The 22,571-nt window shown below is 41.1% G+C and overlaps 1 protein-coding gene across 1 annotated transcript; it reads right to left on the minus strand.

Annotated features, from left to right (window-relative positions):
- Positions 1-554: 554 nt before the first annotated feature.
- On the minus strand, positions 555-18,522 carry LOC138752644 (tumor necrosis factor receptor superfamily member 11B-like). Its single transcript, XM_069915393.1, has 4 exons — positions 18,438-18,522; positions 6,900-7,302; positions 5,497-5,712; positions 555-2,272 (listed from the first exon to the last, which is right to left on the minus strand). Exons 1-4 carry the CDS (start codon positions 18,465-18,467, stop codon positions 1,944-1,946), a joined length of 978 nt encoding a protein of 325 aa, XP_069771494.1. The 5' UTR covers positions 18,468-18,522; the 3' UTR covers positions 555-1,943.
- Between the last annotated feature and the right edge of the window lie 4,049 nt (positions 18,523-22,571).

Raw genomic sequence — 22,571 nt, forward strand, 5'->3', positions numbered from 1 at the left:
TATCACACTTTCTGACCTATACCCTATCACCTTTTGGCCTCTCTTCAGATTCTATCCCCTTGTATATAAATAATACCATCCCCTTTTTTTCCTATTTTGGCTCAATTAAGGATCCAGACACGAGACTGAACATTTCTACTCATGGATATTGTATGATCTACTAAATTCCTCCATCAATTATTTACTTGCTCAGTGATTATCCCATTCGTGTTGTGTCAAAGCTTGATCTGCTTTCAAAATCATTCTTATCTTGAAGCTAAGAAAACAAAGTAACTCAATCTCTTTATTGCATGTTAGTTGTTTCAAATTAGGAATCTGAATGGAATACTATACCAGCACACCAAATGCGCTATCAGTTTATGCAAGGTATTAAATTATAGATGTTTTCTTGATAAAGTCATTGTACATAACTGCAGATTCTTTCATAAAGCTTCTGATACTGACAACCCAACCTCTCAGCAAATATTTTGCCTGTGTTTATGAGCCCAGAGGACCCCAAAACCCAGCAGCAATAGATATTCATCAAGACAAATGGTTGCTTAAACAAAAGTTGCTTTTAATTATCTTTCAACATGAAAACAGAATCACACTTTAACTTATCATTATTGACTTAACTAACCTAACTTAACCCCCTTCTAATTCTAAGTGTACATGTATGTAATATGTGTGTAAGTTCAGAAAAGTTCTTTGAATCACAGTCCAATCTCACTTCTCATTCCTCCAAGTTCACTAGTTGCAGGCAATTCTTATATTGTGCACAACATTTAAGATTTATGAAGTTCCCCAGGCTTTGGTGCTTGAAAGGTAAATGGTTACCACTCAGGAAAGTTCTTGTCCGGTTTCAGAGAGAGATTTATTGAACACTGGACACCCAGCCATTTCAGTGTCTTGCCGAAGAAAATTGCCCCCTCAGGGTTCTCCAGATGATAACGTCTTTCAGGTCACCACAGAGTGCTTTCTTGTTTCTCTTATTCCAAATGAAACATTAGACAGCCAGTCCTCTCCTCTTGTATGAACCACAAGGGCTTTGACCAGGCTGAATCAAGCATTCACAACCTGTCTTCCAAATGGGGTTTTCCACAAGCTTGTCAGCTTGTCCTGTTCCAGTCCCAGCTGCTGTTGTTGACTGTAACGCTGTAGAACTGATCTCTCTGTCTCTCTCTCCCTCTGAGAGAAAGCCTATTTTTTCTCTCTCTGCTTACAAAACCACATGATTCTCCTAGAACAGCAAGTCCCATTCCAGACAGAATGTAGCTCTGACAGGCTCTTTCATCTGTTGCCTTTTTGTAAACAACAATCCATTAGTGAAGTCTCTTGAGCACTCTCCAAAGCTTTTGCAAAGCCTTTTGGCCCCAACATGTCTAGCATTAGCAGAGCTCCAGTATTTAAAATAAGATCTGTTTTAAAATGTTTGCATGTGACCTACACTAACAAACCTTCCCCAATTTATCTCCCAAAAAATATCTATATTCTGTCACACCTGTAACAATAACAATAATATCTGTTCCATAAGAAAATGGATTAAATTGTTTATTTTTCATCATGTCATACAATCATGTACAGTACACATGAAGTTTCAACCAATAAAAAAAAAAAATCGAAATATTGGTTTGTAGTCGTCATATCTTTCAGCACAGATTTGATAATGCATTTAGTTATTTTACTTTGATGCCAGACAACATTGATTTTAAAAATCTAAATGTTTTAAAGAATACTTTTTGCCATCTACCAAGCTACAAGCTAAAATCAAAACATCACATCCTTAATTTTATGTAAATAACACGAGACATTTTTGAATTATTGGTGCACACTGTATTTACTGATTGTTTTCAGTTAATTACAGCCCTAATTGAATCCTGACACCCTTTCTACATTCAACAGTTTTGTAAATGCTGTACAATGCAATGGATGGAAAGTAAACATCCATGCTAAGTTATCATAACCTATTTTATTCCATCCCAAACTTGTGTTGTCCTGCCACCTTTATTTATTCGAAGCCTGTGCAACAGCTTTGTGTAAATATTGTGAACATTGGCTTTTTTCAGGCCACACATTAGTCCTTTAACAGTGTCCATGTCAGGATTTTCAATTTTCCATTGTTTGAGCTGAATGAATGTTTGAATTTGGCCTGCCTTTGTCCTCTGCACCCATTGTGAATGTTGTGTGCTTACTCGCTTTCCAGGTAAACCCTTCAACACCATTCTCAGCTGCTTAGAAGTCAGTTTCTGACGAGCAATAAATTTAAAGATGGCTTGATCACACAGCGCAATATCTGAGGAAAACCAAAAAAGGGTTGATTATCAAGCAGTCAATCAATGACTAAATGATATGACCATTCTACAAACGTGCTTGAAGCTTTACTATTCTGGCAGCAGATCTTCAGCTGACTTGAAATCAAAAAAAGAAAAGAAAGAATGGCAACTAAGTATCCTTTAAAATAACTTTACCACATCCATAATATAATGATAGAATGCTAGTGATAATCTTGACCACTAGAGGGAGCCAGAGATGAGTTGTTGCAGCTAAGAGTAGGTTCAAAATGGATGCTTCCAAGAGGCCATGAGTACTTTAGCTAATAAGGTACAGTTATTATAAAAGAACCCAAGTTTCTTTATTACAATAAAAGAAATATCACATGATGCCAGGAGTGAAAGAAACACTTGGAGTGTGCAGAATGAGAATCAGTTAACAGCAGCATAAAACATGGTAAGTGTGAAGACTCCTGACATTGTAAATTGAATGGAAATGCCGACCACAGATGGAAGTTGTTCAAACAATGATTTATGCTGTACCTGCAAGCCATTGGACTCAATAGCAAACCTGATGCACGGAAGATTGCACTGCTACTTACCTTGGCAGGACCTCAAGCACTAGAGGTTTTCAACACATTCATTTTTAGCGAGGCAGAAGATCGGGGCAAGTTCAACAAAGCTATCAAGATATTTGATGAATACTCTTCACCAAAAAAAAAAGGAAATGTTTGAGAGGTACGTGTTCTGCTTGCACACACAGCTGCAGGGAGAGAGCTTAGATACTTTCTTAACGATCTTAAAACTGAAAGCAAGAACATGCAACTTTGGATCAGTGCAAGACTGAATGATCAAATTGTGTTTGGAATTAGTGATAAAGCGAGAGTGAGGTTGCTGTGAGAGACAGAACTTACCTTAGCTGGAGCTGTGAAGAAATGCTACATCAGTGAATTAGCTCTGCAGCACACGACAAAGGTAGGTGAGAGTGCAAAAACCAGTGAAAATGAAGACATAGTCATACCCACAGTGTCTCGACACAAAATAAACAAAAAAAACGAGATATAGGAAATAACAAAGGTGGAGAGACATTCAATTGTAAACGAGGTGGCACTCAACTCGCACCAAAACAATCCCTGCCTATGTAATAAGTCCAAAGGGTAGAATCATTATACAAAGCAATGTTCTTCCAAAGGGAAACAAAATGGAAGTGAAAGTGTACACACTGTACACACTATAGAAGAAACTGCACACAGTGATGGACTCTTCATTGGCATTGTAGTGCAGGAAGATATTAAACTAACGGACACTGAACAGCCAAATGTGAACAGAGTTGAGCAGGACAAATGAACTGTGTCATTGCATGCAATTGAAGAAAATATTCCTTTCAAGCTGGACATGGACAAAGGTCAATTTGATCTGTGAGCATGACATCAGGACAATGAAGATAAATCTATACATCCAAAGCCTACAATGGACAACACATTGATATGAAAGATACATGTAAACTCAAGGTGAGAGTTAAAGATAAAGAGCGTCACCTCAGGTTCACAGTAGTCCCAGATGGACATGAATCACTGCTTGGTAACAAAGCATGTGAAAATTTAAGCCTAGTACCACATTAATAGAGCACTGCACGGAACAGCATAGAGAAAATATTGGATCAATTTCCAGACATCTTCAATGGCTTTGAAGTTCTACCATTCACCTATAAAATACAGTTAATAAAGAATGCATCTGATGCATGCCCCAAGGTGGGTTCTAGCACCACTAAAAGAAAAGCTCAAGCAGAGCTCGACTGAATGATGGCACTATGGGTCATAAAGAAAGTGGAGGAGCCCACAGAATGGGTGAATTCAATGGTGTGTGTCAAAAAAAACAAATGAGCATGGACCCAAAGACTTGAATGCCAATATTAAGAGGGACCATTATCAGATTCTGACCAGGGATGAAATTACAAGTGAGATGGCTGGTGCAAAGATTTTCCACTAAATTGGATGCATCCCAGGGCTTCTGGAAAATAAAGCTGCATGAAGATAGAACCAAATACTATACATATAATACACCATTTCACTGATACTCCTGTGAGGATGCCTTTTGGAATTTCCTCAACTCTGTCCACAGGACAATGGAGCACATCATAGAAGGCATAAATGGGGTACGTAGACCCTTACTTGTGCCTACCTACTGAATCCTTTTTGTTCCTTGAATGGGTGGCCCTTTCTGTCTTCCACTCCGACTATTCCTCGCCTCTTAACTGTTCTAGTCGAAGTCCGTTGGGCCAAAGCCTTACCACTCTGACTCAGCCCACTCCGATGATGACTGCTCCCCCCCCCTCCACTTTGTCTTCAACTGTTGAACTTGATTGCCCAATAGTTTTAAAATATTTACATTTGTGAGGGTTTTTAAAAAAATAATAGATACAGAAAATACATGAACTCTTTGACTTTGTTCTTTCTGGAGCACAAGAAGTGATTTAGAAAATCACACGGACATAAATAAATAATCATAGTCTTTTTGGGTGGCATGGCTAGTGTACCGGTTTGTGCAATACTGTTACAGCACCAGCGATCAGGACTAAGGTTCAAATCCCATGCTGTCTGTAAGGAATTTGTATGCTCTCCCTGTGTCTTTGTGGGTTTTCCTCAGGGGCTCTGGTTTTCTCTCACTGTTCAAAATGCCCTGGGGGTTGTGGGCGGCACGGGTTCGTGGTCAGAAAGGCCTGTTACTGTGCTGTATATCTAAATTTGAAATTTAAATTTAAAAAATTTATTTAAATTTAAACTTTTCCCCAGAATGTTAAAGCAGTGGTTACAGATTTAAGAGAGGAGGAAGATTTAAAAGAAGCCTGATATAATAGTTCAGCACAGACTAGCTGAACAATTGTAATATTTAAAACACATCTAAATAGGTACATGAATAGGAAAGGTTTGGATGGATTTGGGCCAAATGCAATCAACCAGCTAGAGTAGACAACTGCTACTCCCCCTGGACAAATTTGGCTGAAGAGCCTGTTTCCATCTGTACAACTCCAATACTCCGTATTTATAAAGGGACAGCTATTTTTAATAAAAATTCTTGCTAGCCATTCAACAGCTTCAACATGGCAAGTGGACCATCAATTCTTTAGTAGGTTTCTTCAGAAGACAATTAAAATTGGAACAAGTTATCATTGTTTCTCGAGATGAAGTTATCCATAGAATAAAATTATATGAAGTACTGATTTGTATCAAAATCAAGAAGAATCTACCTTTCTCTTTTGGTGGGTCCAAACATCTTTTGGACCATGAATCTCTCTCCTCACATGGCTCGCACACGTTATCCTGAAATGCATCACCTTGAAGAATCTGTTTCAAGCCAAACAGTGAGCAATTGGTCTGTTTTTGACAGGGTTGTATGGCTGATTTATTAATGGAGAAGTAGCCCTTTGGACATTGCATGCATTCTGTATTTGTATAAGGTGTCCCTAGGGAGACAAAAAAAGGGAAAGATATTGGGAAGAAATTCCTTCCTTTAACACTTTCATACCACATTTAGAATGGAAATATAAATAACCTATTGGGTTTATAATGATAATTTTGTTTTTAAGTATGTAAAAGGAAGTCTGCAAATACATTTTATCCAGCAAGTGGTTAATATGTTAATAAGATTGGGAGAAATAGATACTTGGAACCCCAGCCACATATTTCAAAATTAAGAGCAAGGTACTGATTAGGACAGAGATGGACAACTTTCCAATGAAAAATTGAAGGCTGCTTCTCATATAGGACAGGTGCCTACCTCAATAGAGACCATCCAGGGAAACAGCCAGGTGCTCCTGGCAGGATGTTGTGAAGGAGCCTCATTAAGGACAGGAGTGTAGTCTCAGAATGTCTGCAGCTTGGGGATGCTCCCAATGCAGAAAATGTTTTGTGAGATCTGATGGAGACTGTAATGAGGTCTGGTGTTCTGGAGTAGAAAATGAACTCTCCAATACAGTTGTGACATGGTCTACTATATATCTGCCCGGAATGATCCTCTGACCACTTCTACCTAGCATGCAGGAAAAGAATCTCAGGATTGTATATGATGTCATGAATGTATTCTGACAATAAATCTGAACTTTGAGGAAAAATGATTTGCTCTCTGAAGGCATCTGTGGGAGATGCTTTCGACACATCCATGTTATACACAAAAAGGAACACTTAGTCGAGGCAATTTTAACCAGTGATGATGTTTCAAGACCCGTGAAAGAGTCAGTGTTTATGTTAGTTAGCAGTGTGCACAGTGAGGAAACTTTTTTCCCCTGAATCAAAATCCTTCAATGTTCAGAATACCACTCTTTCCCTCTCTCTTTCTGAGCATAATTACAGGACCTCATTTTTCTCCTTTTGTGTGTTTTCCTTTGTGTGGTCGGTAAGAAAGGGTTATGAAAAGTGTTCATAATGAACAATTTGCACCTGCAATTGATTAAGGTAGGGAGTTTTCCTGTTTCACATATTTGTGGCAGAAATTAAAACCTTACTAAGCTCTGAGTGAGAAATCTGTGGAACTCAAATTAAACCACCTGAAAAGGAATATTTTCCAAAGGATTTATGACTTAAAATCTTCCTCCAAGCAAAAGAAAAACAACATATTGAATATTCTCAAAAATAACAAGAAAAAAATACTTACCAAGCTTTCTTACACCATATCCTGGTGGGCATTTAGAGTGCTTTAAGCAAAATTCAAATTCAAAATAACGACCTTCATCACATTCACAAACTCGATTGTGGGTGCTGTTGCATTCATGTTTAACATACTGATGCTCTTTGCAAAACACATTGCAGTATTGGCATTCATCAAGAGAGTTCCAGTATGCTGTGTAGTGTGAGTCAGGACAAGGTGCGCATTCAGTCCCCTTTGATGCATTACAATGAGCCTTCCTGTAGGTACCAGGAGGACATTGTTCACATATGTAAAACTGAGACAATTCTTCATCCCAATGCTGGTAGTGATGAGTCAGGGAGGTTTTCAATTTGTTATGACTAACCTTCAGTGATACAAGAGGAAGTGCTGGAAGAAATATAATGAAGAGCTGAAAATAAAAATAAAGAGAATTGTAAGATCCATCAGCAAAGCATATTTGCCAAAGATAGCCTCATCCTTTCAGTGTACAAAAATTACCTGCCATTGACATAAATATTGCAGTGAACTGCCATCGTATACGAGGTCCCATTTACCAGGTATCAACCTCAAGACATCTCTAATTACTGCTTATGTGATCGTTTTGCATAACAAAGGAAAGCCCTTTGGGCCTGTGATGGCTCAAATCTCATTGCTCAACTTCCCAATAAATACATTTTAATTTAGGCATACAGCACAGTAACAGGTCATTTTGGCCCAAGGACCCGTGGTGCCCAATTAACCTACAACCCGTGGTACACTTTGAATGGTGGGAGGAAACCGGAGCTCCTGGGGAAAACTCATGCAGACTCGGTGAGAACGTACTAACTCTTTACAGACAGTGCAGGATTCAAACCCCACCCCTGATTGCTGGTGGTGTAACGGTGTTGCACTAACTGCTGTGCTACCCACGCCACTTCCAGAATATAGGAATTGTGGATGGCAGCATGTTTTTAAATTGTCATGCTTGATGTTTGACTTTTGGCTTGTCTGTAATCCTTTCCTGCATTTGACTTGGAGCAACATGAACAATGGAAAATGCTACTTCATGGTATTATCCAACCTTCCTATTGGCTTGATTTGCCATTCACATCCATGCATGTACATAGTGGTGATGGAATGTGGAGGGCAGAGGAAGAGAGCGATATGCTTGGAAGTGGTAAAAGTGTTTTTGTAGGCTTGGTTAGGATGGTAGTGGGTGAATCTATTAGAAACAGTGAATTTCTGAGGGTAGGTTGTAATTTAACAAAAAGGTTCATACAGAGGCAGGTCAAATGGAAACCCCTTAATTTTCTCAAACATCTTCAATTACAGTAATGTATAGTTAATAATAGAGGATTGAGATAGTTTGGAGGAAAATTAATTTTTAAGAATCTATTTGGGATCAATTCAAACACAAATCCACCATCTTCACCCATTGTTACATCATTAGGAAGTGGAACTTGTTTTCTAACCTTGCAAAATTGGCAACAGAATTATATTCATTGAGACCTATTATAAAAATAAACAGTTAAAATTTGCCTGACATGATTTTGATCAGAATCAGATTTCCTGCCACATCCTGTATAAAAGTACTTCATATATTTTTTTCCGAATAGAGACATTAATACACTTGAACACTTTAATCGAAAGCTTTATTTGCAAAAGTGTGATATTCTGCTTGAATAATTGGTTTAAAGCTTCATTCTTCAGCCATTGCTCCACTCAATCTGCACAAAAGGCTTCCTGTTGATGGGTGCACTTGGCTATTTTACAGCATGAAAATGCCCTTGACATTTGGTCACATTTAATAATGTCTCATATCGGGCAACTAAATCACTTGAAAATACCAGATTAGAAGGGTTCTCTTTAAACAGTGCCCCTTCTCTAATTGGTCTGCATACAAAAGTTTGGATAACTTATTAGTTTCATTTTTTTAAGAATACTTACTCTTCTTCAAAGACAATTACATATTTTAATCATATTTATGCTTATACTCTACACTAACAGAAGCACTGCTCCTGCTATGGCACCAATAAACCATCTATGTTCCTTCCTGAATCTGTCCAAAGATGGCAGCAGTATTATGTGAATTACATTAACAAAAGGGCATCATTGTTCTGATTATAAAATGGATCATCAAAAGGTTCATTTCAATTGAGTGAGAATGCGGTTAGAAGGCAAACCATCATCGCTCATGAGCTAGTTGAACAAAGGTTTTGGTTAATTGTCTGGTATTGGAAGTGCCCATGGAAAAATCACACCAGATTTGACTAATTGGCTGCTATGCATGCCACCAGAGGGAACTCTGACATGTAGACCAACATGGCTCCCATGTGGTCTCTGAGAAGTGTGGATGGCTGGTGGGGACAAAACTGTTGAACAGAGGTGACTACTGTCATTGACTGATCGACCAAAGAGCATTTAAGATGAGATAAGGAGGCAGCATTTCTCCCAGAAAATTATGAATCTGTGGAATTTTCTGTCTAAGGACGCTGTAGAGGCTGCCTCGTTGAATGTATTGAAGACACAGATGGATAGATTTTTGAAGAATAGAAGAATTAAGGGTGATGAAGAAGGTGAGAGCATGAAGCCATGACCTTACTGAATAGTGCAACAGATGGTCTAAACTTGTTCCTACTTCATAAGTTCTTATGTGATTACATTTCATGCACTTTGTGACATTTCTGTCATTCTTTGTAAATGCTAATATTTTCTCACATAAATTGGATCCAAATTCCATGTTGCTGGAATATCATTGATCTTCTCTGGAGCTGGCAACAGGTCCAGGGGGAACTTCTTCACACAGAGTGGTGAGAGTGTGGATCGAGCTGCCAGAATAAGTTGTGAATGCAGGTTCTTGACATTTAAAACAAATGCGGATAGGTACATGGATGGAAGGGGTATGGAAAGCTATGGTTGGATGCAAATGGTTGGGACTAGGCTGAATAATAGTTCAGCAGGGACTAGATAGGCCAAAGGGCCTGTTTGGTGCTGTAGTATTTTATGGTTTTAAGTGCTTTTAAAATTTACACACATCAGAAATAAATTATATTGGCATAATATTGTGGAGCAAATCAACTGGAGCCAACAACCAAAATTGCAAATGGAAAATACCATCAGCATAAGGTGTCGTAGCAGGTTCATAAAAATAAAACACAGGTTCACCAGATCCTAGGAAAATACATGTGGCATTCTGTGCAATAAATTTAGTCAGATATCACTAAATGTAATCAGTCTTCTCTTGATTGCTGAAGTTGTTAAAATGATATATAGCAGCTAATAGCCTCAAATATGTAGAGTTTAGAATTTTTCTCTTTTTTTGGTAAATTGAGCACATATTAATCTAAGAAAGAGAAATCAATGTGGACCATATGATTCTTAAACCTGCTCCGGTATTCAGAAGTACTATGGCTGATCAAATCTTTTTACTCAGTTTGCATCCCTGCTTATTTTCCATAACTTTTAACTCTTCTGGAGTCTGAATATCTACCAAGCCCAACCCTGAAAAGGTTTCACACCTCTCTGGGACAGAGATTCCCAAAAAAATCACAACCAAAGATTCAATGAATCTCCATCTTAAATGACAAAGTCTTCTGCTCAATCTCTAATCTCTCATTCCATGCAAGGGGAAAACATCCTCTCATCATCACCATTAAGCTCTTTTAGAATCTTTCAGGATTTAATAAGCTGACCTAATATTTTTTTTCCATTCCATTGGGGATGGGTCTAAGTCATTCAGTTCTTCTTTGTATCTCAACTCTTAGATCTCAACAAAACAGAGTGAAAATCCTTTATAAAGTCTGGGAGCCCATGTCGCATGGTGAGATTGGTTATACAGTCTTTGTGTTGCGTCTGCCATTCTTTGTGTTCTATTCCAATGACTTTCATTCTCTTAAGTATTCATGATCAACCGAATGATAATGTAATCTCTGCTTGTGATCTGTCCAAAACCACACTAGGCCATAACAGCAGGAAAAGTCACAGGTCGCAGTGACCCTTCATTCCCTGGAGCCTTCTGGCATGATGTGGAGAGCAACAGAACTTCTGGTGGAATAGGAATGGTATTCCTCTTTGACTGTTGTCAAACCTGGATGTTGTTCTTGCCAGCAGTGAAAGTTGTCACTGACATTAAGTTGTTAGAAGTAAAGTAAGTACAGATGCTCCTCAACTTATGATGGGGTTACGTTCTGGCAAACCCATCATAAGTCAAAAAACAATACTGCAGCTACCATTATTTATAATTAAATTTTGAATACCTTCATTCCACACTTAAAAAACATTAACGTGAGAAAGTATGCTGCTCTTGTGCGATGCTGCCATCATCCAGCATTGCAAGAGAGTAGCGTACCACATATCACAAGTGCAGGAACAGATCAGAATTCGAAACTGAAAGTATGGATTTGTACCATCATAACTTCAAAAAATTGTAATTTGGACTATTGTCAGTAGGGGAGCAACTGTAATTCAAAAAATTACTAGTTTCTAAAATATTACAGCATCAATTATAAACAAACTTATAAATGATGAAAGATATTTAAAAAAAATACTTCCCTCTTCATCTCCTTGTCCTTTGATCTGTATAATCAATGGGGTTTGGGATTTTGCATTCAGTGTAACTTAGCATAGGAACTGAGAAGCAACTCCATGGTGTAACTCTGTGGAAGCCCTGCAAAACTGAACTGGATCACTGGACCTAATGTGGATCCCAGTGCAGAGAGCACTGACAATGCAGTGTCTTGAAGCCAGGTACACTAGGTCCCACATTTTCATGTTTCAGTGTTTCAGTATCTGACTGTGGCCATTCCACTTGCAAATGTCCACCCAAGCAGAATGGCCAAGCTGAATGGGAGTGGCCAGCTTGTGAGTGGCCCAGTGTAGGAGTGGTTATTTGAGGTTTTGGCTCGAGAGGCTTCAGCAAACAAAGGCTGAGGGCTTGCTTCTTACAGGTAAGGTAAGGCCAGGCAAGATCTTTACAGGAGGGTGAGTAAACAGATGTTGTAATCTACATTGTACCAATGACATAGATAGGAGTAGGAATGAGGTCCTGAAGAAGGAATAGAGTCTGCTTCTTCCACCCCATCCCCCCCCCCCCCCCCACCAATGACGTGATCTACAGGATCATTGTCTGAAGAGGGTGCACAAAATCATTGAGGACCTTTTCCACCTGGCACACAGCATCTTTCAGCTCTCCCATTGGGGAAGAGATACAGAAGTGTTAGTGCCAGCACCATCAGGCTGAGGAACAGCTTCTTCCCATGGGCAGTGAAATAGCAAAGGACAAAAGAACACCTCACACTAACCACTCGTGACTCTCACATGCACAAAACAATATTTATTTATTTAAGTGTACAGATAAAAATATTGTCCTGCATATATATTGTTTGTCTGGTTGTGTGTCTGTATGTTTTGCACTGAGGACCAGAGAACACAGTTTCATTGGGTTGTACTTATACTATCTGATGACAATAAACTTGACTTGATTTAGGAAGGAAGCTAAGAAGCAAGACTTCAAGAGTGGTAATCTCAGGATTGCTGTCTGTGCCACGCACCAGTGAGGTTAGGAATAGGAAGTTGTGGCAGATGAATGCATAGCTGAAGAGTGGATGAAGGGGCAGGGATATTTGATCATACTTGATGAAGGGGCGTATTTATGGATCATTGAGATCGAGGGAACATCTGAATTGTACAAAAAGGACAGGATGCATCTGACCTGGAGAGGGACCAATATCTTAGCGGGCAGGTTTGTTAGAGCTGTTGGGGAGGATTTAAACTAGTTTGGCAGGGGGATGGGAAACAGAATATGAGTGCAGAGAATAGGGCAGAAGGTGGAAAGGATGATACTATATGTTGTGGGTTTGTGAGGAAGGGCAGGCAGCATAAATGTAGTCAGTTGGAGTCAGTCTATTTCAATGTAAGGAGTAAAAGGAATAAAGGCAATCAACTGAGAGAAAAGATCAGTATGTGGAATTGCAAAGTTGTAGCCGTTACAAAGACTTGTCTGATGGAAAGACAGGAAACGTGAAAGGCTGTTAGTAAACACACTGAAATGCTGGAGGAACTCAGCTGGTGTTTTTAGCATCTATAGGAGACAAAGATATATTGTCAATGTTTCGGGCCTGAGCCCTTCTCCAGGAAAAAAAATTAGAAAAGGCAGAAGCAGGATGAATCAGAAAGTCTCAGAATTCAAACAAAAGCTGTTAATTGGATATGATGAGGGACTAGGTAGAATTTATCACACGTCTGTGAAAGGAGACAGGGAATAGAGAGACGATGAGGAAAGAAGGGAGGGTGGGGGGGAATTTAACATAACCCAAAGAAGTTGATATTATTGCCATCCGGTGGAGGGTGCCCGGTCAGAAGATGAGGTGTTGTTCCTCCAATTTACAAGTGTTCTCATTCTGGCAGTGCATGCGACAATGGACAGACATGTTGGCAAAGGAATGGGATGGCCACTGGGAGATCCATGCTATTGCAGTGGACAGAGCCAAGGTGCAGTCTGTGTCTGGTCTCCTCTCCGATGTAGAGGAGACCACAGCGAAAGCAGCAGATTCAGTAGATGACCCTTGCAGATTCACAAGTGAAAAGTTGCTTCACTTGAAATAACTTTTTGGGGCCCCCAAATGGTGCTGAGGGAGGAGGTGTCGGCACAAGTTGAGCATCTCCTGAGGTCACAGGGGTAGATACCAAGGGGACGATAGGTGGGCAAGGGAGTCACAGAGGTAGTGGTCCCTGCAGAAGGTAGAGAGGGGCAGACGTGTCTAGTGATGGGATCACATAGTAGGTGGCAGAAATGGCGGAGGAGGTATGTAGATAAGGACAAGAGGAATCCTGATCTTGTTGTGCATGGGGGCAGAGGGGGCCAGGACAGATATGCCGGTAATGGAGGATATGCAGATGAGGGCCGAGTTGCTGGTGGTAGAGATAAAGCCACGTTATTTGAAGAAGCAGGACATCTATGATGATCTGACATGGAAGTATTCACCCTAGGTGCAGTTGTGACAGAGACAGAGGAATTAAGAGAATGGAATGAAATCCTTACAGGGGACAGGGTGGGAAGAGGTGCAGTTGAGGTAGCTATGGGTTTATAGAAGATGTCGGTCGAGAGTTTTCTCCTGAGATAGAAACAGAGAAATCATGGAAAAGGAGAGTCTTGTTAGAAATGGACTAAGTGTATTTGAGGTCAGGGTGGAAGAGTTGAGGGGCCTTGCCTGTGTAGACTTGTAGCATGGATTGCTCCACGTAGCCAACAAAAAGGCTGGGGTCCATACAGGTACCCATGGCTACCTCTTTAAAAAGTGTGATGAGTCAAAGGAGAAATTATTGAGGGTGAAGATTATTTCTGCCAGCTGGAGGACAGTGATGGTGGAGGGGGACTGGTTGGTCCTATTGTCCAGAAAGAAACAAAGGGCTTTGAGGCCTTCAGTATGAGGAATGGAGGTGTATAGGAATTGGATATCCATAGTAAATATGAGGCGATACAGATTTCAGGGAACTGGAAGTTGTTGAAGTGATGGTAGGTTTATGAAGTGTCCCAGATGTAGGTGGGGAATGACTGGAAAGGGAGGACAATACAGAGTCAATGTAAGCAGAGACCAATTTGGTGGGGCAGGAACACGCAGGCACAATGGGTCTGCTGGGACAATTGGGTATGTGGATCTTGGGTAGGAGGTAGAAATGGGCAGTATGGGGTTGGGAAACAATAAGTTGGAGACTATGCTAAGGAGATAACCAGAAGTGATGAGTTCAGAAATGGTGTGTGATATAGTAGTTTGATGAGTTTTGGTGGGATCCTGTTGGAGAGATAAGTAAAAGGAGGTGTCTGAAAGTTGTCATCTGGCTTTGGCCAGATGGAGGTCAGTGCACCAGACCACAAGAGCACCACCCTTGTCTGCAAGTTTGATGGTGAGGTTCGGATTGGTGCGGAGAGAGCGGAGGGCCAGGCTTTCTGAGGGGTGAGATTGAAATGAGTAAGGGGAGTAGTGAAGTCATTAAGGTTGATGTCATGGCAGCAGTTGAAAATATAAAGGTACAGAGCAGGTAGAAGACTGAAACAAGGTACCTAGGAGGAGGAAGACATTTTAAAGTGGGAGAAGGGATCTGTAGTGGGTGGTGGAGAATAGTGGTTGTGGAAGTAAGCATGGAGATGGAACCAAAAGAAGAAGGTACTGGGGTTTAGATGTTTTAAAAGGAATAGAATAGGAGGTAAGAGAGGGGGAGGGCGAATAGCATTACTGGTCAGGAATAGTATCGTGGCTGTAAAAAGGGAGGACTCTGTCGAGGGAGTGTCTTTTGAGACAGTGTGGATGGAAGTCAGAAATAGGAAGGGAGTAATCACTCTACAAGCCCCCAAATAGCCCTTGGGACACTGAGGAACAGATAAGTAGGTAGATTTTCGAATGGTGCAAAAAGTTATAGGGTTATTGTAATGGAAGACTTCAACTTCCCAAATATTGACTGGCACCTCCTGACAGCAAGAGGGATAGATGGGACAGAATTTGTCAGGGAATTTGCCCAAGAAAGATCCCTGACACTGGACCTAGTACTGGGTAATGAAAATGGTCAGGTGACTCCCTGAGCATTCCCATCTGTATGGACAAGGCTAATAGCAGACAAAATAGGAAAGTGTTTAATTGGGGAAGGCTAATTATGATGGGATGAATGGGAACTAGGGAGAATAAATTGAGAACAGATGTTCTTCCTAAATCTATTGTATGCTTCCTCTTCACTAGTTGCCTCGATTGTTTTGTCAACCACGGTTCCCTTTTCCAGCCATTGCTTCCCTGTCTCAGTGGGCCAAACCTATCCTTAACCTTGCTCAAGTGGTCCCTTAACATCCTCCATATTTCTTCTGTGATTTCTCCAGTGCAAAAAAACAGGAAGGGGGTCATGAGAATTATATGGTGGCCAGGAAGGAACTGAAGAAAGGTTGTAGGAGAGCTCAAAGGGAGCAGGAGAAGGCCTTGGAGAACCCCAAAGTGTTCTATGCATACATGAAGAACAAAAGGATGACAAAGGGAAGGTAGGGCCACTTAAAGATAAAGGAAGCAACATGTGCCTGGAGGTAGAGGAGGCTAGAGAGGTCCTAAATTAATACTTAGCTTCAGTATTCACCAGAGAAAAGGATCTTGATCGAGGTGAGGTCAGAATAGAATAAGCTTGTGTGTGGGACCATGTTGAGATTAGGAAAGAAGAAGTGCTGGATCTTCTTGAAAACATTAAGATTGATAAGTCCCCAGACTGTATGCAATATACCCCAGGTTGGTGTGGGAAGGGAGGAAAGAGATAGTTGGCTATGATCTTTGCATCCTCCTTGGCCACAGAGAAAGTACAGTGGTCTCCTTGTTTAAAAAAGGTAATAGGGAGAATCCAGGGAATAATAGACTGGTGAGTTTTAGGTCAGTGGTGTGCAAACAATGGAGAGGATTCTTAAAGGCAGGATTGAGGAACATTTGGAGAAGTACAGGCTTCTCAGGGATAGTCAGCATGGCTTTGTGAGGGGAAGGTCATGCCTCACGAGCCTAATTGAGTTCTTTGAGGAAACTGATTGCAATTGGTGAAGATAGGACAGTAGGTGTGTTCTATATGGAGTTTAATAAGGCATTTGACAAGGTCCCCCATGAAAGACTTGTTCAGAAAGTCATAAGGTATGGGATCCATGGAACCTTGGCTGTGTGGGTTCAGATAGTAGTAGTGGACAGAAAGTATTCTGCCTGGAAGCCAGTGATCCACAGGGATCTGTTATTGGGACCCCTACTCTATATGATTTTTATAAATGACCTCAATAAAGAAGTGCAGTAATGGGTAAGTAAGTTTGTGGATAATATGAAAGTTGGAGGGGTTGTCAATAATGCTGAGGATTATCATAGGTTACAAAATGATATCAACAAATGCAAAGTTGGGTGGAAAAGTGGCAGATAGATGGATTTCAATCTGGATAAGTGTGAGGTGATGCATTTTGGAAGGTAAAACATGAAGGTTGAGTACAGGGTTAATAGTCAGACGCTTTAACAGTGTGGAAGATCAGAGGGACCTTGGAGTCCAAATCCATATGTCTCTCATGGTTGCTGTGCAAGTTGATAGGTTAGATAAGGCCTGTTGGGCCTTAAGGATGTTGGGCTCCAAGTCAGGGAATTGTGTTCAGTAGTCGAGAGGTCATGTGGTTACTCTACAGTTTTCTGGTGAGACCACACTTGTAAACTTCTTCAGGTGTACCGTAGAGAGTATTCTGACCAGGTGCATCACAGTCTTGTATGTAGGCGCCAACTCTCAAGACAAAAATAAACTGCAGAGGGATGTTAACCTGGCCTGTGACATCATTCTATTGAGGAGATTCCAGGCATCCACAAAGCAGTCTCTATCCTCGAACACCCCCACTACCCAGCCCATGCCCTCTTCAATTTGCTACCATTGGGGAAAAGGTCCAGGAGCCGAAAGATGAGCTCTCAACAGCACAAAGACAGCTTCTTCCCCTCTGTCATCAGGTTCCTCAATAATCAATAATTTTATGAAGCCAAGACACAAACATTGACATCTTAGAACCCACTCTCTGGTGAATTCAGGAAGGAGAATGACTCTCCCTGGACAGACATGGCCTCATGTTGGGAGCCTCCTCTTCACTCTTCTCTCTCAGCTTCCACTGCTCCCTCTGTCTCTACTCTTTCTTCCAGTCACTCTGTATGACAGTGCCCACTGGGGCACCCACACCAGTACTGAGGGCCAGAGAACACTGTTTCACCAGGTTGTACTTGTACATGACAACAGACTTGACTTGAAAGATTGTGAACAGAAAGCTTGCCTCTATCATTCTGGGAACTGAATCTTAAAGTTGAGAAGTAAAGCTGCAGCAATATAAAACTTTGGTTAGATCACATCTGTGACCATTGTGTGCAGTTCAGGACACCACACTGGAGCAAAGATGTAGAGGGGTTGGAGAAGGTGCAAGAGGTGATCTGATCAAAGTCTGTAAAATTATGAGAGGCATGGATAGGGTAGATGGCCAGAGTCTTTATGTCAAATGCAGTAGATTTAAGGTGGGGAAGTGGGGGTGGGGGGTAGGTGTTTAAACTTGCAAAGCAATTTTTTTTTTATTTTATTTTTTTATACACAGTTTGATGTGTCATTTGAACGTGCTTCCAAAGATGGTGGTGGAAGCAAATACAGCAGCAACTTTTAAGTGGCATTTAGACAGGCACATGAACAGGCAAGGAGTAGAGAGATAGAAACCATGTGCAGACAAATGGAATTAGATTAATCTGGCATCGTGGTTAGCGCAGATGTGGTGGCCTTAACTTGTGCTATGCTGTTCTATGTTTCTATGGTATAATCTGTCTTTAGATTCTCATTCTGATTAACCCTTGTAATTGTCACTGTCTATACCATCAATATTACGGTATAATGTCCACTGAACAATATACAAACAAAGCACCAAATAATTCATGATTATTTACAAAGATATATGAACAAAATACTTAACAGTTAATGTATACGAATGTGACTGATAAGAAATGTTATAACAATAATGACAGACCTACATAACTAAAACAATTCAGACACAGTTGTACTTACGATACAGGTGGAGAAGGAAACTTGCATCATGTTTCTGCATTGAGTAAACAGCAAAATGAAATTTCACCATAAAATGGGAAGTTTCATGATCGTTTCTCTCTTTATAGTTCCACAAATTGAATTCATGCCAAATCAGAAGTTGCCAATTAACATCAGATTTGCATTTCTTTGGATTCAAAAATTTGGACTTAGGGTACAATAAACACAATAGTAATTTTACATTTCTTGCAGCTCATTTTTTTTTTTTTAAAAAGTACAAAGAAGAAATGAAAATGAATCTATAACCAATTTAGATTGTAATTCTTGTGATTTGAGTATTAAGTGTACCTAGCTAGAACCATAGAACATTACAGCACAGAAACAGGGCTCTTCGGTCCTTCCAGACCATGCCAAAACAATTATTTTGCCTAGTCCCACTGACCTGCACCCAGACCATGGCTATCCATACTTCTCCCATCCATGTACCTGTTCAAATTCCTCTTAAATGTTAAAATTGAGCCCGCATTCACAATTTCAGCTGGAAGCTCATTCCACACCCCCATCACTCTCTGTGTGAAGATCCCCCTCATGTTCCCTCTAAATTTTTTGCATTTCACTCTTACCCTCTGGTTTGTATCTACCCTCAGTGGAAAAAGCCTATCTACATTTACTCTGTCTATCCCCCTCATTCTTCCACGCTCCAGGGAATAAAGTCCAAACTCCAAACCATCCAGCCTTTTTAATAGTATGGGAGTCCCATTCACTATGTGAAAAATTAAAATCTCCTATTATCACAACCTTACAGTAAGTTTCCTGCAGCTATCTGCTATCTCGCTACAGATTTTCTCCTCCAATTTTACTTGACTACTGGTTGGTCTATAATACAACCCCATGACTGTGGTCATACTTTTCCCATTCCGCAGGGTTCATCCAGTTTCAGCTCCAATTACCTAACTCGTCGTGGCAGGTCCTGCAGCTGGATGCACTTCTCACAGATGAAGTTGTCAGAGATACTACTGGCTTCCCTGATGACCTGCATTTATAAGAGGAGCATTTGGTTGCTATTCCCACTGTCTATGACTAGATTAAGAAAATATATGGTATCTAAAAACCCTGCCCTTACCTGTGCCTACCTGCTGAATCCTTTTTTGTTCCTTGAATAGGTGGCCCTTTTTAACTTCAACTCTGACTATTCTTCACTTCTTACCTGTCCTTCTCGAAGCCTGTTGGGCCAAAGCCTTACTTACTTAGCCCACTCCAACGATGACTGCTCCCCCTTTGTCTTCAACTGTTGAACTCAATTGCCCAATCGACTGCTATCTGCTGAGTCTCTCCTTTTTCAACCCCTTTGTCTTTGAATGTTGAACTTGATTACCCAATCCAGGAGACAGATCATGGCAATAACTCAAATCCCATAGAGAAGAATGGAAAAGGACAAAAAAATTGTAAAGTAAAAAGTAATCATGTCCCTGTTAATTGTCCTTAACAGATTATCAATAAGAGTTAGCTAAAGGATACAGCAAATGACTCTTTTTAAAAGTTTGATGGGCTTATTTTCTTTCCAAGATAGAGTGATCCAACAGAAGGGGGAAATGAACTAAGGTAGGAACAAGAAGCAGACAATAATTGTCACAACATAATATGCTTCAAATATAAATTGATAGGCACAGAAATGGACGAGTGTCGTGTTCGAAGTGGAGATTCCGGATGAAAATGGAAACAACAAGGGATACCCGATAGCTGTGGCAGGGCCTAAATGCCAAAACCAAATCCAGTAAAGTAGCAGTTGGCAAAGCTTCTCTCCCAGAGGAACTCAACATCTCTATAACAGCAAAGAACCACCCCTCCACACTGCCATGTCCCCTGATGATCCCATCCTATCCATATCTGAGGATGGCATGTGTGTTGCCTTCAGGAGAGTGATCCGAGGTGTTGTGAGTGAGGAAACGGGTTTGGTAGGTCTCAAAGGCAAAGATATAGACACAGGTTTTGATAGCAAAAAGCTTTATTTACTAGCAGCAAAGCTGTGGGAACACACACACACACACACACACACACACACACACACACACACACACACACACACACACACAACCGTGGGAAGGATAGAATAACGGTGAAAACACACACCCCCCCCCAACCGTGGGAAGGGTAGAATAACGGTGAAAACACACACAACCCCCCCCCCCAACCGTGGGAAGGGTAGAAAAACGATGAAAACACACACACCAACCGTGGGAAGGGTAGAACAACGGTGAACACACACACAACTGTGGGAAAGGAGGAATAATGGTGAACACACACACACACACACACACACACACACACACACACACACACACACACACACACACACACACACACACACACACACACACACACACACACACACCAAGCGTGGGAGGGGTAGAATAACGGTGAACAAACACGTACAATTTATTACTTAGCATGGTAACCGCACTTGGTTGGGAATAAGAATTTGATAGCGTGGGAAATATAATAGTGGCAATGAAACACACGCACACAGCTAATAAATGGGTGTGGGAAAAAAGAAACACACATGCATACAATCAAGGGAAAAGTACATTCGTGTCCTGGCACCCGCTTGGCTCTGTGCTAATCTAGGGACACGAATCAGCACCTCCCAACCCCTATTAAACAGTACCCTTATCTCACCAGCAGCTTCAAGTTTTTCAGCCCAGTGTGGAGCAGGGGGTCCCTTGAAGATGGCAAGAGAGTGAACAAAGGGCATATGGCACCTTTATAGTGCTGGAGAGCTGGGGAGTCCAACCCAGGTGACTGACTGGGGGCCAATGGCTCGGTGTCAGGCAGGCTAATCTAATTATGGCAGGCTGGAGGGTGTAGGGCAGCTAATTAACATGGGCCAATAGCAAGGTGTGTGCTTATAAGTTGGGAGGAAAAGGAGCTTGATTGGCAGCTGGTGTGTCCTCCGACTATGTGGGGGGGGAATGCTGTCATGTGACAGCCACGACCTCTCCCAATACATGAGGAAAGCATCTGGCTCGGATGGAGTACCTAGCTGATTATTAAAAATCTTTGCTGACCAACTTATGAAGGTTTTCACGAAATCTTCAATATCTCACTCCAGCAGGATATGGTACCCACATGTTTCAAACAGGTGTCAATCATACCAGTGCCCAAGAGGAGTGTAGTAACCTGCCTTAATGACTATCGACTAATTGCACTTACATCAACATTGATGAAGTGTTTTGAAAGGCTGGTGATGGAGCATAGCATTTCCTATCTGAGCGGTTGACATGGATACATTCCAATTCGCCTATTGTAGTAATAGGTCTATGGTGGATGCCATCTCATTGGCTCTACACAAAGCCCAGGAATACTTGGACAGCAAAGATGCATATATCAGGATGCTCTTTATCGATTACAGTTCGGCATTTAACACCATCATCTCCTCTAAACTAGTAAGCAAACTCCAAGACCGATCATGGATTTCCTCACCTCCAGTCCACAATCAGTGAAGATTGGTAAGAACATCTCTTCCACAATCTTTATCAGTACCAGAGCACCACAGGGCTGTGTTTTTATCCCCCTGCTCTACTCGCTTTACACCTATGACTGTGTGCCTCAGTACAAAAATAACACAATCTACAAATTTGCCACGGTAGTGGGTGTATAAAGGAAGGGAATGAGTCAGCACACAGGAGGGAGATTGAAAACTTGGCTGAATGATGCACTAACAACAACCTGCACTCAATGTCACCAAAACTAAGGAGCTGATTGTTGACTTCAGGAAAGGAAAGCCAGAGCTAGATCAGTGATAATTGTGGAATCGAAGGTGGAGAGGGTGAGCAAATTTAAGTTCTTGGGAATCACTATCTTGGAGGATCTTTCCTGGACCCACCCACCAACAGCATCATGAGAAAAGCATGTCAGCACCTCTAATTCCTCAGGAATTTGCAGAGGTTTGGTATGACATCAGAAACCCTGGCAACCCTGATGTGGTGGAAAGTGCGCTGACTGACTACATCATAGTCTGGTATAGAAACACCAATACCCCTCAGCGTAAAGCCCTCCAAAAGGTAGTGGACACAGCCCAGGACATCACAAGCAAAACCTTCCCTACTATTGAGTACATCTACTGGGCTCTGCCATTGGAGAGCAGCAGCAATCATC

This window comes from Narcine bancroftii, chromosome 2 (assembly GCF_036971445.1).
Source record: "Narcine bancroftii isolate sNarBan1 chromosome 2, sNarBan1.hap1, whole genome shotgun sequence".
In the NCBI taxonomy this organism is placed as follows: domain Eukaryota; kingdom Metazoa; phylum Chordata; class Chondrichthyes; order Torpediniformes; family Narcinidae; genus Narcine; species Narcine bancroftii.

Coding starts and splice junctions, on each gene's coding strand:
- LOC138752644 (XM_069915393.1), bottom strand. CDS start 18,467: ATGATGCAAGTTTCCTTCTCCACCTGTATC. Junction 7,303..18,437: donor TTTCCTTCTCCACCTGTATC/GTAAGTACAACT, acceptor TTTTATTTTCAG/CTCTTCATTATATTTCTTCC. Junction 2,273..5,496: donor GGACCCACCAAAAGAGAAAG/GTAGATTCTTCT, acceptor GGTTTTCCTCAG/ATATTGCGCTGTGTGATCAA.